At 42.5% G+C, this 18,144-nt stretch overlaps 1 protein-coding gene across 2 annotated transcripts; it reads left to right on the top strand.

Moving 5' to 3' along the window:
* Positions 1–2,098: 2,098 nt before the first annotated feature.
* On the top strand, positions 2,099–7,776 carry LOC114458561 (E3 ubiquitin-protein ligase TRIM39-like). 2 transcript variants are annotated; one of them, XM_028440978.1, is made up of 3 exons: positions 2,099–2,230; positions 4,690–4,821; positions 6,105–7,776. In XM_028440978.1, exons 2-3 carry the CDS (start codon positions 4,801–4,803, stop codon positions 7,680–7,682), a joined length of 1,599 nt encoding a protein of 532 aa, XP_028296779.1. In that variant the 5' UTR covers positions 2,099–2,230; positions 4,690–4,800; the 3' UTR covers positions 7,683–7,776. The 2 variants fall into 2 exon arrangements, with proteins under 2 accessions (XP_028296779.1, XP_028296780.1); XM_028440979.1 differs by lacking the exon at positions 2,099–2,230 and adding an exon at positions 4,176–4,442.
* The last annotated feature ends 10,368 nt before the right edge of the window (positions 7,777–18,144 follow it).

Here is an 18,144-nt window from a genome sequence, read left to right as displayed (position 1 = left end):
CTAGTTTAGCGGGGGATAATCCACTAACATGCTTTAATGCACACATGTAAACGTAAAAAAGTGCATCACAAACTGTCTAATCCGCTCTAGGGTGTTTTTGAAACAAAGAGGAAAAGTTTTATAGATATTTATCATAGACTCAGAGCTAGCGAAGCTTTACAAGCAGTGAATATTTGTTTGACTGAAATACCGTAAATTCTGTAATATGTCACACCTTTTTCATTTAAAAATATTGATATGTGACTTATCAGAGCTGAAAGTAATGGATTACAAGTACTCACATTTCTGTAATTGAGTTGCTTTGATGGGTACTCGTACTTTAGTATATTTCTAAATCACTAATTTTATTTGTACAAGTACGTTTTAAAACATTTCTACACCAACCGCTACTGAGTGAATTATTTTCTGTTTTAAAATGATCAACAGACATTGTGAAACTACAAAAAATGAAATGACCAGACAACAACAAATGCATCACATCATAGCCGACAAATCAGATTAAACGTAATGCATCACATCATAGCCCACCAATCAGATTAAACGTAATGCATTAGATCATAGCCGACCAATCAGATTAAACGTCATGCATTAGATCATAGCTGACCAATCAGATTAAATGTAATGCATTAGATCATAGCCCACCAATCAGATTAAACGTAATGCATCACATCATAGCCGACCAATCAGATTAAACGTAATGCATTAGATCATAGCCCACCAATCAGATTAAACGTAATGCATTAGATCATAGCCGACAAATCAGATTAAACGTAATGCATCACATCATAGCCGACCAATCAGATTAAACATAATGCATTAGATCATAGCCCACCAATCAGATTAAACGTCATGCATTAGATCATAGCCGACCAATCAGATTAAATGTAATGCATTAGATCATAGCCCACCAATCAGATTAAACGTAATGCATTAGATCATAGCCCACCAATCAGATTAAACGTAATGCATCACATCATAGCCGACCAATCAGATTAAACGTAATGCATTAGATCATAGCCCACCAATCAGATTAAACGTCATGCATTAGATCATAACCAATCAATCAGATTAAATGTAATGCATTAGATCATAGCGCTCCAATCAGATTAAACGTAATGCATTAGATCATAGCCCACCAATCAGATTAAATGTAATGCATTAGATCATAGCCCATCAATCAGATTAAACGTGATGCATTTGATTATCACCCACCAATCAGATTAAATGTAATGCATTAGATCATAGCCAACTAATCAGATTAGCGCCAAAACAGCATTGAACGCCAATTATTTTCTCAGTTTTAGAGTTTATAAATGTATCTATACTTGGAGCCTGATACTTTTTTTTATTGTGAATTGAATTAATTTGTTATTATTTTTTATTTTTTTTAAATTTACATTTTGACAAACCTTTTATTTAATACAGATGCCTTTGTGGAAAATAAATTAGATTTCAATTGTGAAAGACATAATTTTTTCCTTTTTATGGTTTCTAAATGAGATGTTTACTGTATGTAAGAGAACCAACAATAACTGTGGGGGTGAAAGTAACTAGTAACTTTGACTTTGAATACTATTTAATTGAGCTAATTTTTACTTGTACTTGAGTATTTTATGTATGACTTACTTGTACTTGTACTTGAGGATATATCAGTACTCTTTACACCTCTGCGACTTATTCAATGAAGCGACTTATATGTAAGTTTTTGGCCAACAGCGCCCCCTGGTGAGTAAAATGTTCATTAATTTTCTATTGTTGTATAAGACGCTCTCTCATTGGTAGTAATTATGCCTGATGTAACAGTCCATACATACAGTATATCCACTATGAGGAGTAAAATGTGTGTTTGCATTATTTAATTTAATATATTTGATCTTCCTATGATAATATGACACACATTTATTCACAAAAGGCAACTTCGAACAGCTCAATGTTGACAGGTTGTCATGGCAACTCAGGCTAAAATGGAAGCTCAATGTTGACAGGTTGTCATTGCAACTCAGGCTAAAATGGAAGCTCAATGTTGACAGGTTGTCATTGCAACTCTGGCTAAAATGGAAGCTCAATGTTGACAGGTTGTCATCGCAACTCAGGCGAAGATCAAAGCTGCAGAATCTCCATCATTCAACAGAATCTCCTCCTGCACCGTCAGAAACGACTAAAGTAGTTTTAATAATAAAAATTAACGTTGACCAACGGTTGTCATCAGTGAGCAACGTTTGAGACCAAGGTGAGTTTCTAATAATAATGTCAACTTTAATGACTAATTTAGTGATTTTCCACAATCCAGTGAGTAAATACTGCTTGTTTTAATCTAAATGTGTTTACATATTTAGTCATAATCTTGTGTAAATGAGCTGATATTGTAAAGATCTTTGGAACGACTCAAGCTCCTCCCACTGCTGGTGCAAACTCCATTATTGGTTATAAGATCTTCTTCGTTCTAAGCATTTGGATGATTAGGGGCTAGATTTCCTGTGCATTATATCAATTCTGGACTGGTGTGGGACAACATATATGTTTGGGACGATGCATCAATACAAAACATTTACGTCGACATATTTTTTGTGTCAAATGGGCGGGGCGATATGGCCTTTTTTAAATGTCTGAATATTTTCAAGCTATATGATGATATATGATATACATCTCAATATTTTGCCCTTGCCTTGAGATGATGCTTTGATGTATAAAACCAGAATGACAATATTCAATATATATTGTTGTTTTCTCTGTGATGTAATTGGGGTTTCCCCTATTATAGCATAGTGCACCCTCGGATCTGGGTTGGTTGCGTTTGAATATGCGATCGGAGTATCAAATGATTTGGTCTTGTACTTTCCTGGTGTGCCTAAGGCATAAAGCGGAGGTGCAGAAGGCAACTATATGTGACAGAGAATAATTACAATGACTAGGGCCATGTCTGGTGTAAACCACATGTACATTAGAGGTTGGATAGGGCTTTTGTAGTGGATTCCAGTCCTAGTTTCTAGTTTACTATGTCCTTGAGGTGGTAGATGTTATTGAATGCGACGACTGGTTGGCAAATTAGGAATACCATATCTCGGCTTGTAAGGTTTATTCAGCTTGCAGTTGACGGCTCGTCTGTTGGTTTTGCTGTTCTGTATAGCTTAATTTGGTCTCTGTGGACCCACTTGAGCTTTGTTTGGTCTTTGTGTTGGGAATCTTTATTTGGTACACCACTGAAGACAGTTTATCGGTGACGAGGTAGGGTCCGGTCGATTTGGGAAGAAAGTTCTTATCTAGTTTTGTTGCATGATAAGCGTTTTTGCCGGCGGGCAGAGCAAAACTGTAATATTAGACTCTACCTCCCACCTGTAGTTCGTCATAGGCATGTGCCAGTATCACCCCCCTTTGGTCTTGCGGGACGATAAATGCATGCATTTGTGAGTCAGCAGAAACATGGAACCAAGATGCCATTGACTATCCGTAACAAGTGACGGACAGCAAACAGATGGTTGAGGTTAAGTGTGGAGGCAAAGTCAGAGGAGGAGGGATTGTCTAGTGTATTGTCCCCCATGAGGCGAATCATCAAGGAGATCACGGGGGCCTTGGCCTTGTAACATCATCAGGTCTGGTTTTGCATGCGTAAGCAACAACTGGTCTGTTCGTGTATCTGGTACAGACCGGCACTGAGGCAGTGTGCTGAAAAGCCCAGATGGAATTCCTTGTTGTGGTCAGGGTAGGCGAGGCACGGAGCCTTCGTTAGCATATCGATTAAAGTCTGCATAGCGTGTTGTTGGGGCTCACCCCAAGTGAAAGGGACATCCTTCTTTAGGAATGTGTAAAGAGGTTTTGCTAAATTGGCGTAATTGTCAATGAATTGCCTGGAGTAGCTACAGATACCAAGGAAGTTTCTTAAACCTGAGACATGCTGGGGAACCTTGAAGTTCTGAAGACCCTGAATGTGTTGTGCCTGTGGTTCCACACCCTTACCGACTAGGAGACCGACATAGTTCACTGTTGTGCGGGAAGATTGACACATGGACAGTGAGATTTTGGCACTGGCGCAGGTCAGTACATGATCAATTTCACTCCTGTGGTTTGCAAATGTTGTGTTTTTCATTAATATGTCATCAACAAATATATGAGGGTGCCATGAGACTTTCAACATGGCTGCTGTTTGATTCAAAGTTGTGCGACATCGGATTTGTCTCGACTACATTGATACCGTTCCTAAATTATTTCATAAAATGGTCCTGAGAGCAGAGCCAGCGGAGTCACGTGCGCGCTAGAGCCAATCACTGGAGAGCTCATGACATCATCACTGTGGAGTTAGAACTGATGACATCATCACTGTGGATGAGCTTTTTCTGTTTTTGATCACCGTCTTGCATCCAACACTGCACTATGTAGAGCACTTAGAGGTTCGCTTCCGTTCTGTGCATCTAAACTGAACCAGACTGACTCTGTTCCGCCCATCTGTAAGATACACTGTCTCAAAGTAACTTTTGTGTGTGTGTGTGTGTGTGTGTTAGCGGCATATAATATATACATCGGAAACTATAACAGAATGTCTCACTGCATGTAAAGCTACATATTATTATTATTATTATTATTACGTATTATGACAGGCCCATATTTCACTGGCCTCAAATCAACAGGAACAAGTATTTATTAATTTTAATGTGACACATTTAACATGTGATCATTACTTTGTTTTATTCCAAGATATAAATTGTAAATTGAGGAAACATTGGAGTTGAGCTGCTGAAAGGAAGTGACGGATTGCTGCTCTGCTGCTTTTTATGGGAACACCTTTAAACACTGAAGGGCTTAATTATGGGACATCTAACGTCAAAGGTAAGTTACAATTTTCTAACTGGTTTCTGCATTTAGCTCATTTTGTTAACATTTAAAACAGGGATTCACATCCAACAACATGTTACATATAATTGTACACAATATGTTTCAAGGCTGTAGCTATTGAATATTTTTGTAATCCAGTATTCTACTGAAAATTCCATAGATTAACATATTTTTTTAGTTAAAGAGAAATTATATTCATACATGAGAAACTAACATATTTGATATAGGAATGAATGAACCATTTGTTTCCTTTTTTAGACAATCAACACTTTTGCTTTTTAGCAAACGGCAATTGCATCTCAGGAAATGTGACGAGTTAATATAAAAATGAATAAAACAAACAGAATAACATAACTTTCTACTTCTGCCAAGTCCAAACATCTTCTCAGATATCTACAACTACATAGATATCTTTATTTGAGGAACATTGAAGATAAATTGAACTAAAGTTTAGACTTGGTAACGTGACGTTTTCCATATCTTTAACTTTCATTCTACGGAGTCCAAATGAGGTTTGATATAAATGTAATGTTCATTTTGAAAAAAAAAAAACAGGATTGAAGTGCAAATATATCTAACCAGTTTCTAGGTTAGAGATTAAATATGTAAACAGTTTGCCATTGGTTTCCATCATCTACCACCCACCACTAAAATTCATGTGATGTGTGATATCATCTAAGAAAGGTCTCTACTGCTCATGGGGAACGTATTTTTTTAATATAAATTAGCCGTGAATGAATTAAAAAATAACCAATCAATTGCAAATCTGACTAAATAATCACGATTAATCACAACTTGTGAATTTCAGTCACAAATTGCACAGAAATTACGTGTATTTATAAGTTACAAATAAAGTAATTTAATTTGTTCCCAAACAAAATCACTGTTAAATGTAGTGTGTGGTCCATGCAGACTTTAAAGATTTGTGCTATGTTAAACTTCAGTCTGTTATTACACAATATCTTGGTTATTTTAAAAAAAAAAAAAGATTGTACATTAAAATAAAATGCGCAAAAAACCTAACTTATAATTTAGAAAAATTCCAGTGTCAATACGAGAGAACTTTAGAACTAATTTGAACCTTAAACATTCAAACTATTGCACTTTTACATTCAGCTGCTGAGGCACAGCCGACTGTCCACATTACTACAGGATGACTGAATCAATGCTAAATACTAGAGGTGATCTCAGTGAGATGGACTCAGAAACATTAGTAAAGGAACATTCCACAACAATGAGAGTGTCCTGTTAATGTGCTGCTTGTCTCTGTCCCTCAGTTTGTGGACATGTCTCCTGCCTTCCTGTGCTCCATCTGTCTGGAGGTGCTCACTGATCCAGTCACCACACCATGTGGACACAACTTCTGCAAAACATGCATCAGCACACACTGGGACACCAGTACCACCAGCAGGTGTCCCGTGTGTAATCAGGTGTTCAGCACTAAACCTCAGCTGAAGGTCAATATTATGATGCGTGAGATGGTTTCTCAGTTCAGACGTGAATCTGAGAAGAAAGCAGCAGCACCAGGAGAAGTTCTCTGTGACGTCTGCACTAGAACCAAAGTGAAGGCACTGAAGTCCTGCCTGGACTGTGTGATCTCCTACTGTGAGACTCACCTGAAGCCTCATCTGACAGCATCAGGCCTGAGAAGACATCAGCTGGTGGAACCTGTGGAGAACCTGGAATCCATGATGTGTCCAAAGCACAGCAAACCTCTGGAGCTGTTCTGTCAGAGTGATCAGACACGTGTCTGCTTGATGTGTTCTGTTTTGGAGCACAAGAGTCACCAGTTAGTCCCTCTGGGAGAAGATCTGTTTGAAGACAAGAAAGTTTATCTTCAGCAGATGATCCAAAAGAGACGAGAGAAGCTGGAGGTGATCAGAGAGTCAGTGAGATTCAGGAAGGAAGCAGCAGACAGAGGGAAAGCTGAAGGTGTGGAGGTGTTCACTGCTCTGATGGAGCTTGTTCGAAGAGGCCTGAAGGAGCTGATGAAGACAATGGAGGAGCAACAGGAAGCAGAAGAGAGAGAGGCTGAAGGTTTGATCAAAGAGCTGGAGGAGGAAATCTTTGAGCTGATGAAGAGAAGCTCTGAGGTGGAGCAGCTCTCCCACTCTGAAGACCACCTCCTCCAAGACTTCTGCTCCCTGAAAGCTCCTCCAGCCACCAAGGACTGGACAGAGGTCATGGTCCATCCATCATCATATGAAGGAACTGTGCTGAGAGCTGTGGCTCAGCTGGAGGACACACTCAGTGACGAGATGATGAATATAAAGATGTTAGAGATGAAGAGGCTGCAGCAGTTTGCAGTAGATGTGACTCTTGATCCTCTTACAGCTCATCCTTACCTTGTCCTGTCTGATGATGGAAAACTAGTTTACTTCAGTAATGTGAAGAAGAACCTTCCACACAACAAAGAGAGATTTTCTTATTGTGCCTGTGTTTTAGGGAAACAGAATTTCAGTTCAGGTAGATGTTACTTTGAGGTTCAGGTTAAAGGAAAAACTAAATGGTATTTAGGAGTGGTTAAAGAATCCATCAACAGGAAGGGAAAGATCACTCTGACTCCTAAGAATGGTTACTGGACTGTGGCACTCAGAGATGGAAATGTGTATGAATCATATGAAGATCATTCAGTCATTCTTCATCTGAAGCGTGTTCCTGAGAAGGTGGGTGTGTTTGTGGACTATGAGGAGGGTGTGGTCTCCTTTTATGATGTAGATGCAGCAGCTCTGATCTACTCCTTCACTCACTGCTGCTTCACTCATAAACTACACCCATTCTTTTGTCCCAGTTTAAACTATGGTGGTAAAAACTCAGCACCTCTGATCATCTGTCCTGTCAATCAAAGTGAATGATCAGTGTCATGATGAAGTCTCACCAACAATAGATTCAATGGTTCTCTGCAACCATTCACTTCTCCAGGTTGGTTACGCACTCCATCCAACCTAACATGTATGATTCTCAACAGTGGGAGGAAACATTTCATTAAAGAAGTTTCACATTTGGTGTTTGGATTGTGATGAAATAAAAATGGATTTAAAAAATATTTTACAAAATGATTCATTGTACAAACGTGTTACATGTTTTATGATCAGTTAAAATGTGTTAGTGGTTAGTAAAATAGGAACATGATGATTTTTTTCTATGAAATGTAATAAAAATATGTTGAGATATGCTCTCATTTCTGTTATTATTATTATGCCCCTGAATATTTGTGTTTAATGTTGTCATTGGCGGCCGCTGTGGACGCGCTGGTCATGTGACGTGCAATCAGGAGATGACATGCATGTGTGTGTGAATAAATGAGGTGATCCCGTAGGTGCGGATGTTCACCGGAAACTGCAAAACGTGTGCTGTGTTATGTCACGTTAAACGCTGTGTAGAAGTGACTCTTCTAACAGGTTATGGGCCCAGATCCATAACGCACAGTTTGATGAACCTGCCGGGTGAAGGTCGCAACGTTCACTGTGTGCACCTGAGCGGCGAGTTGGAGTAATCAGCCTTCAACATGAGTAAAAGAGACAGAGACGTGGTGCCGAGCAGCCGCTGGGCGAGACTCGTTTTTGATGGTGACGAGAAAAAATATGAGCTATGGGAGACTAAGTTTTTGGGCCACCTTTGTCTGCAAGGATTAAAGGACACTATTTTAAAGGATGCCGCTCCAGATGATGACGAGGATGACGAGAAAAATGCAGAGGCCTACGCGGAGCTCATTCAGTTTCTGGATGATAAGAGCCTGTCGTTGGTGATGCGAGATGCCGGGAACGACGGACGTGAGGCGCTAAAGATTCTCCGGCAATACTATGCTGGTACAGGCAAGCCCAGAGTTATTAACTTATACACCGAGTTGACCTCACTGCAAAAGTCACCCACTGAGAATGTCACTGAATATGTAATCAGAGCAGAGACTGCGATTACTGCTTTGAGAAGCGCAGGAGAGACGCTCAGTGACGGACTATTGATCGCAATGGTTTTGAAAGGGCTGCCAGAGACATTTAAGCCATTTGCCATACATGTGTCTCAGAGTGACGATAAAATGACTTTTGCTGCATTTAAGACAAAGCTCCGAAGTTATGAGGATGTTGAAAACATGCGCGCAACTGCATCAGATGATAATGTCATGAAGGCAGGAGCGCAGTTTGGCACAAGGCGTGCGCCCGAGGGAGCAAAGTACAGTGGCAATACAGACATTGTGTGTTACAAATGCGGTAGCAGAGGTCACATAGCCAGAGCCTGTCTGCGCAAACAGTGGTGCAACCATTGCAAAAGTAACACACACAACAATGCTAGCTGCAGACGGACGAGGCAGTGGGATAACGCACGGAGAGCGTCCGAGGAGACGGAAACGGAATACGCATTCCAAGTGAACGACGCGGAGGTGCGGGTGCCGGATAACAAGAGGAAAGGTCTGATGGTGGATGCGGGTGCAACGTCACATATCATCACAGACATCGCAAAGTTCAAGCGTTTTGACGGCAGATTCCAGGCCGGGACGCACAGCGTTGAGTTGGCTGACGGTTCCAGGAGTAACGGAGTCGCCAAGCGCAGAGGTGACGCGGAGGTGTGGCTACTCGACAGCGAGGGACGGCGTTTCCGAACGACGCTCAGGAACGCCCTGTACATCCCATCATATCCCCAGGATATCTTCTCGGTGAAAGCTTCCACCTCCAGCGGAGCCACAGTGATCTTCAGTGAGAAGAAGAATGTTCTACTTCATAAAGACGGTACAAAATTCCCCATACACGTACACAACAAACTTTACTATCTCCACACATCAGAAAATGACTGCAATGACTACTGTAAGAAAAGCCTTGATTTACAGAGTTGGCATGAAATTCTAGGCCATTGCAATTATGGAGATATAATGAAGTTAAGAGATGTTGTAAATGGAATGGACATTAGGAATGAAGGAAGTAAACCTGCCCCACAGTGTGAAGTATGTACTCAGGGGAAGTTTGTTCAAACTAGAAGCAGAGAGCCAGATATGAGGGCTAAAGCACCTCTGGACATGGTGCACACAGACTTAGCTGGTCCTATAGATCCAGTGTCCAAAGATGGTCACAGGTATGCACTATCCTTCACAGATGACTTCTCGAGTGCAGTGTTTGTATACTTTTTGAAGAATAAAAGTGACACAGTGCAAGCTACTGAGAAGTTTATAGCTGATACAGCCCCTTATGGCAAAATAAAATGCATGAGATCTGACAATGGTACGGAGTACACAGGAAGAGAGTACCAAACATTAATGAGCAGAAGTGGTATTAGGCATGAAACCTCAGCCCCATATTCTCCACACCAAAATGGTACTGCTGATCGCAACTGGAGAACTTTATTTGAAATGGCCAGGTGTATGCTCATAGAGAGTGGATTACCAAAGATGTTATGGACCTATGCTGTCCAGACAGCTGCTGTGGTGAGGAATAGGTGCTTTAACAACCGCACTAAACAGACTCCTTACTACATGTTAAAGGGCAGACAGCCAAATATTGCCAGAATGCAGAAATTTGGACAGGTCTGTTATGCTTACAAACATTACAAAGCAAAGTTGGACTCTAGATGTGAGAAAGGCATTTTTGTAGGATATGACAAAAATAGTCCTGCCTACATGGTGTACTATCCCAGCAGAAACAAAATACAAAAACATAGACTTGTGGAATTTGTATCTAAAGTAAACAGTGAAAAGCTGGATGCTGAGGATGATGATTTTGTGATCCAAAATAAAAGCCAATCTGTAAAAACCCCACCAGTTAGCATAGAAATAACTGAAGACCAAGAAGTTTTTACACAAAGTGAGACAGAAGAGGGTGAGACTAAATCAGTGAAAGTTGAAAGTGAGGAGACAGTTGAAAATAAAGAAGACAGATCTGCAGAAAGGCGATATCCTGATAGGGAGAGAAAAAAGCCAGAATATTATGGTGACTATGTTTGTGGTTTTGAAGACGACATAACCAACATTGACTATTGTTACAGACTAATATGTAATGTGCCTCAAACATATAAAGAGGCAGTGACCTCAGTGAAAGCCAAAGAATGGGCTGATGCTATGGAGGAGGAAATGCAGTCATTAAAAGACAATGTGACATATACCCTAACCACTCTACCTGAGGGCAAAGATGTAGTGGGGGGTAAATGGGTCTATGCAATGAAAAAGAATAATGACGGATCAGACAAATTCAAAGCCCGATATGTCGCCAAAGGTTTCAGTCAAAAGAGAGGTGTGAACTATGAAGAGACTTTCTCTCCTACAGCGAGCATGACCAGTATCAGGGTGTTGGCACAGAAAGCAGCACAGGACAATCTGATTGTCCACCAGATGGATGTAAAGACAGCCTATTTACATGCGCCAATCGAATGTGAGCTCTACATTGAACAGCCTGAGGGTTATGAAATCAAATCTAAGGAAGGTGACAAACTAGTGTGTAAACTGGAGAAATCCCTGTATGGACTAAAACAGTCGGGGCGCAACTGGAACAAAATGTTGCATGATTATTTATGTGAAATGCAGTTTGCACAAAATCCAGCTGATCATTGTGTGTATAGCAAAGTTACTGACGAAGAAAAAATTCACATAATCATATGGGTAGATGATTTGATTATTGCCGCCAGTAATAATGATGTATTGAATCGTGTAAAAGAAATGCTTAAGTCCAAATTTAGAATGAAAGACCTAGGTAAACAGACACATTTTCTCGGTATTGACTTTGAGCAAACTGCTGATTGTGTCAAAATGTCGCAATGCAAATATGTACAGAAAATTCTGGAGAGATTTGACATGATAAACTGTAAGTCTAGAGCTACCCCTTGTGAACAAAAACTTGACTACAGTGATGATGCTGAACTAATGGATGATGTGAAGAAATACAGAGAAGTAGTTGGGAGCTTAATATACTTGGCAACCTGTACAAGGCCAGACCTGAGCTTTGTAGTAAGCAAACTGTCTCAGTATTTTTCTAGACCAACTACTGAACAATGGATGACTGTCAAGCATGTTTTAAGGTATTTAAAAGGTACTCAAAACAAAGAACTTTGTTTTAGAAAATGCAAAGATAAGACCATAATCCATGCTTACAGTGATGCTAATTGGGCCGCTGATGTTAGTGATCGAAAAAGCACCACAGGTTACTGTATCAGTTTAAACAGAAATGGTCCATTAGTCTCATGGAAAACCAAACGACAGCCGACAGTCGCACTATCCACCTGTGAGGCAGAGTATATGGCTTTAGCTGCGACTATGCAAGAGTGCCTGTATTTACAACAGCTGTTGAACTGTTTTGATGGTGAAACATACAGGTGCATTATCTATGAGGACAATCAGGGAGCTATAGCCTTAGCTAAAAACCCTGTACACAGACAGCGATGTAAACATGTGGATATTAAATATCACTTTATAAGATCTATGTTGAATGGTGACCAGATGAACTTGAAGTACTGTCCAACCAATGAAATGGTTGCAGATGTCCTAACTAAACCAGCTACAAAGCTGAAGCTAATGACATTTGAGTTGTTTATGTTTGGTATATGAACTATTACAGTGTGAGCGCCTAAACATGTATGAAAAAAAAAAAAAAGAGAAATGATTTTCTAAATGTGAGCAAGTGGGGGTGTTGAGATATGCTCTCATTTCTGTTATTATTATTATGCCCCTGAATATTTGTGTTTAATGTTGTCATTGGCGGCCGCTGTGGACGCGCTGGTCATGTGACGTGCAATCAGGAGATGACATGCATGTGTGTGTGAATAAATGAGGTGATCCCGTAGGTGCGGATGTTCACCGGAAACTGCAAAACGTGTGCTGTGTTATGTCACGTTAAACGCTGTGTAGAAGTGACTCTTCTAACAAAATAAGATGCTCAGGTTATCTAAGGAGTTTTTGTAAGTCCATCTAAGTTTAATTTGTAATTGTGTTGAGTATAACTGTGGTACATTGTATTTTTAAGTGTTGTATGTGGGTATAAATGTTGATATATAAAACTATTGTTAAGGTGGAAAAAGAGGAAGGTTACCTCGTTTTGGCTGTATGACACCCTCTGCGTTGGGAAGTGATGAAAACCAGACTGAAGAGTTGGTGAATTAATAAAAATGATTTTATTCTAAACTAAATAAAAGAATACAAAGTGGAAACAAAAATGGTGACCCCCTGGCCAGGCGATCCAAAGACAGAATGACGAGACACAATATTAAAGCTACGTATATCTCCCCTTAGTTCCCCTCCTCCCTCCTCCCCCCCCCGAGACATAGAGATAGGGACAGTGGGAAGGAGGGAGGGCAGGAGATGGAAAGAGAGACAGTTTTACTCTTTGAGTCAAAACAGTTCGCTCCTCGTTATCTGGTTGCTATGGAAACTGAGGTGTGTGCGAACTATGTGTTTGTGTGTATGAATGAATGTGTATGGGGTGTGCTATGTGAGTGTGTGCGTCTGTCCTTGTGGTTGTTTTGAAACTTTGGACAGGTTGTTCTGACCCAGAGTGAAGACAAGTTAAAGTTGAAGACATGAGAAATCACACAATGAAAAGTTACACCCCAAGGCTTAAGGATTAAAATATATAAGTAATTATATTATTAAGCATAACTAATTATTCTGCCCCAACAATCCACTCTTTTTGGACAAAGTCCAACACAAAAAAGCGAAATTAATTAGTGAGTTGTTTATCTTTAGCAAAGCACAGCCCAAAACACATAAAACATTAATCAAAATTAGTGTAACTTTAGCAACCTTCTGGTCCGTAGGACAAATGATATTGACACCGTTATAACACTATGGATATAAGCATTATTTTTTTTCAGGGGACACAGGCATCCCCAAAGTTGGAGCAAGAAAAAGGAGGAAAAGTCAAAGAACCCCATAAACACATAATGAATATTACGTGAGACGAGGCCATCACAATAAAATCAAATACCCTTAGCAACTAAAATCATTGGCGATCACGGCAATGAATATGGACTATGTATATCACTAATAGCAAAAATACACATGGTAAAAACAATGTCAGTCAGCATAGCATAGCACAACAAATAAAACAACATGTGTAGGTGGCATCACTGAGCAGAGTCATCATCAGAATCAAAAACATGCATCATAAACACCTCAGGCTGGATCTCCATCTCTGGAACAGTTATGCGGACGTGCCGGCTTGGGAAAGCGCTCTGCACTAAACCCTCTACTATACGACGCAAGATCGGTATACCGCAACAGAGAAGAAGAAGAACTGACACCAGTGTAATAGCGATCTTAACCAAGAGAGGGCGCCAGCCTACAAGTAGAGTGGAAAACCAATCCGGTCCGGCCAAGCTATCCTTATTCATGGCATCGCGTAGCCTGGAAATGTTTTTGACTGCCTCTGCTATGATCTGACCGTCTGCCGTGTTATCCGGGATAAAGCTGCAACAAGATGCACCTACCATTGCGCAAACGCCTCCTTTGGCCGCGGTCTGTAGGTCTAGAACCATTCTATTTTGCAGGACCATTAAACGTATATTCGTGACCTCCCCCGAGAGGCCAGTAAGGGCCAAAAATGATGTGTTAACGAAGGACTTAAACCTGTAGTCTAAGGTTTCGACGCGCAGCAGTGTTTTGCCCACACCCGCCCAGGGGAACAGCGAAAGAGTAACCTTCTGGCCTGTCGTCCACAGTTTATGTTCGGGGGGAACGTCCGTGCCCCAGATTGCGTCGTGTGGATCAAAACCCAAAGGAGTGTGTGATTCGCGTTTACGTCGTGACGAAAGGGGAATAGTTGAGACTACGTATGTGTGATCAGTCACATGCACGGGTGCACACACCCCATCCCAGTTGGGGGAAAGGTGTGTATACAGTCTGTAACCGCATAGCCAAAACCCTTTTGCTAAATTGAACGTGCCATTAGTCCCGGGTGTATGAACGTGGGCACAGGTGTGCGAATTATGTGCGGTGTCGCATTCAGGACCCATAGTGTAATTGCAATTGTGACCGGGAATCTGGCCTAGTTTGCGAGTTCCGTTTCTGGCGAAACAGAAGGGAAAAAGTGTGGTTCGCGTGTAATCTACATACATAGCGGAGGATGTATCATCGCGCAGTATAGTCAGTTTTTTTACTGGCTGTTTAGAACAACGGTTGGGGTCCCCCATGCCGAAGTTAGAGTAAGACAAATAACAAAAGGAGTCGGAAGCATCCATTGGTATCGCGGTTAAGCGGGGATGTGTTGATGACACAGGCATGTAAGAACAAACATAACAGTTGGATAGGCCCCTACTTTTAGCTTGATAGTGCGCGTATCGGTACCAGGTGTTTGTGAAAAACGGATGAGTAACATTGGTCGCAGCTAAAGTGTCGTGCAGGACGATATCGTTTATCCAGCGTCTATTTCTGCTTGCATTAGTCACCCTGTAAAAAGAATCATTCACATTAGGAACAACACTTGCATTCATTGGTTCAAGTCCAGTGTCCTCAATTGTCCCCCTGGAGGCCAGTAGCCAGAGGAGTACTGGAGCCGCGGACAGGACCATCGCGCCAATCGATGACCAGAACACGAGTGACATGAAACGACAGAATAGTGGCATAATTCCAGCCTGCTCCTGGGGCATAAACAGAGGGGCTCGTGACCTCTTCATCACAGCGGGAAAATGCTTGTGATCTCCCACGATGTCCTCAAGGTTGGATTTCAAAGGTTTCAACAGACCATATGCCCCGTTTGAAAGATTAGCTTGTAACCCCGGGGACTTTTTCTTCTGCCCTTCGTTGCAACTTTCAGGGCAAACAAAGGCTCCTCAAAACACTGCTCCTAATCCAGAAAAGAGGAAACGCTCCTTACTGCGGTTCCACGATCAGTGGTGATGTTGGTACTTCCTCCGTTTGACCAGTCGCCTCAAGATCAGGGTCGACTGGTGTTGGCACCTTCCTGCAGTGTGATGCGTGAATCCACGTGGCTCGCTCTGCGACCTTCACAGCCGTGTGTGTCGTCAGTTGAACCTGAAAAGGGCCGATCCACCTTCGGTCGGTCCACCTTTTTCGTCTCGCGTTGTGCACGATCACAAAGTCACCTGGAAGGATATCATGGAGGTTCTCGGTGGTAGTCAGTGGGAGGGCCGCTCGTACTCTGGACCTGTTGAGAGTAAGAATCGTAGAGAGTTGTGCACAGTATTTTATCAAACTGTCGTCCTGGAGCGCTGTCTCAGCCCAGGACGAAACTGAGGGGGATAAACCCACATTGGGTGGGCGTCCAAAAAGGATTTCAAAGGGTGAAAGTTTAGACTTTGGATGAACCTGTTGTCTCATTTGAAGGAGGACAAGCGGTAAAGCTTTGATCCAGTTCAGCCCTGTCTGGTCCATGCACTTGTTCAACTTGTTTTTCAGAGTACCGTTGGCTCTTTCTACGGCCCCAGCGGACTCAGGGTGATAGCTGCAGTGTTTTCTAAGATCCATGTCTAATCTTAGTCCCAACTCTGTTATCACTTGGCTGGCAAAATGTGTGCCGTTATCAGAAGAGATTTTGTATGGAATGCCCCACCTAGGAATGATGTCAGTTAGTAGTGCTTTGGCTACTGCTGTGGCCGTCTGGTGTTTGGTTGGAAAGGCCTCTACCCATTTAGAGAACATGTCTATGATGACCAGACAGTGCTTCTTTCCTTCACATGGTGTTAGCTCAACAAAATCCATCTGCAAGTGGTGAAAGGGCATGGATGGCTGAGGATGGGCTGTCTGGCTAGTCAAAGGTTTCTTTCTGCCTGGGTTGTTTTTAGCACAGATCATACATTTCTGACAAAACTCAGCTGCAAAGGAAGAAAATCCCTTTGTGTACCACACTGTCTGAACAGCTGATATCATACCACCCTTTGACACATGGGCTTGACCGTGTGTCAATTTAGCATAAGCAGGGAAAAGAGCAGTCGGTAGGCAAGGTTTTGAATCGGGGCCGTACCAAACCCCACTCACCTGGTGACAGTCTGAGGCCTGCCATTTGTGGCGGTCGGCTGGTGTGACAAAGGCGGAAAGTTCAGACAGAGAGGCGACTGGTTGAGGAGTGGAGAGAAAGGAAGAAGAGGGAGGAACACATGTGCGGGCCGTAGACTTGGCCGCCGCGTCAGCGCGTGCATTACCACGAGAGACGTTGTCAGTAGCAGAGGAGTGAGCTGCACATTTGCAAACAGCAACAGAGGAAGGTAGCTGAATAGCATCGAGAAGAGCAGACACAAGGGTAGAGTGAAGGATAGGAGAGCCATCAGATTTGAGAAACCCACGCTGTTTCCAGAGCGCCCCAAAGTCATGCACTACCCCAAAGGCATAGCGAGAGTCAGTGTAGATTGTAGCGGACTTACCTGAGGCCTGGCGGCACGCCTCGGTGAGAGCACAGAGTTCGGCGGCTTGGGCGGAGTAGTGAGAAGGGAGCGAGGAAGAGGAAACAGTGGCTGAATCAGAAACAACAGCAAAGCCCACTTTGTTAGTCCCGGTGTCAGGGTCCCGGGATGCAGAGCCATCCACGTAGAAAATGTAGTCAGAGTTAGTGAGAGGGACAGAGGAAAGGTCAGGGCGAGGAACCAGGACCTGAGAGAGAGCAGCAATGCAAGAGTGAGGCTCTCCATCCTCCGGGAGAGGTAGGAGAGTAGCAGGGTTCAAAGTAGAACAACGGCGGACATGCACATCAGGAAGACCCAACAGGGTAGTGTGGTACTTGAGCCAGCGGGCCGCTGAGACGTGTGAGGTCTGCATGTCTCTCAGAATGGAGGTGACACAGTGAGGCACATGGAGATGCAGGGGAGCATAGCCAGTGATTTCACGAACTGAGGACACAGCAGCCTCACAAGCCGCGACTGAGCGCAGACAGGGCGGAAAGGCTCTTGCAACTGGGTCAAGTTTCTTTGAGAAGTAGCCACAAGGTTTCAGCTTGTCCCCGTGCAGCTGGCACAGGACGGAGGTCATGCAACCACCCTTTTCATCCACAAACAGTGTGAAAGGGCGTTGGAGATCAGGGATGCCCAGCGTAGGGGATGTCTGGAGAACCGTTTTTAAGCCCTCAAAAGCACGGAGGGCTTCAGGGGTCCAGACAAGGGCCTTAGGGGGTGAGTTTTTCACCACTGCCCTCAAATGACATTCGTAGCTTGAAAAGTCAGGAATGAAGTTTCTGCAGAATGAGCACATGCCCAGAAAGGACAACATTTGCTTCTTGGTCGCAGGTTTTGGGAGAGCGACAATGGAAGCCACTCTTTTGCTGGACAAGGTTTTCCCGTCACGTGAAATGGAGTGACCAATGAATTGGACGGCCTCCTGGACAAACTGAAGTTTGGAAAGTGTAGCCTTGTGGCCATGTTCATGAAGGTGAAGCAGCAGAGATATAGTGTCATGTTCAC

The sequence above is a fragment of the Gouania willdenowi genome, unplaced genomic scaffold (genome assembly GCF_900634775.1).
Source record: "Gouania willdenowi unplaced genomic scaffold, fGouWil2.1 scaffold_129_arrow_ctg1, whole genome shotgun sequence".
NCBI lineage: Eukaryota > Metazoa > Chordata > Actinopteri > Blenniiformes > Gobiesocidae > Gouania > Gouania willdenowi.
The sequence above is the reverse complement of the archived record's forward strand: the minus strand, read 5'-3'. Positions and strand labels throughout refer to the sequence as shown.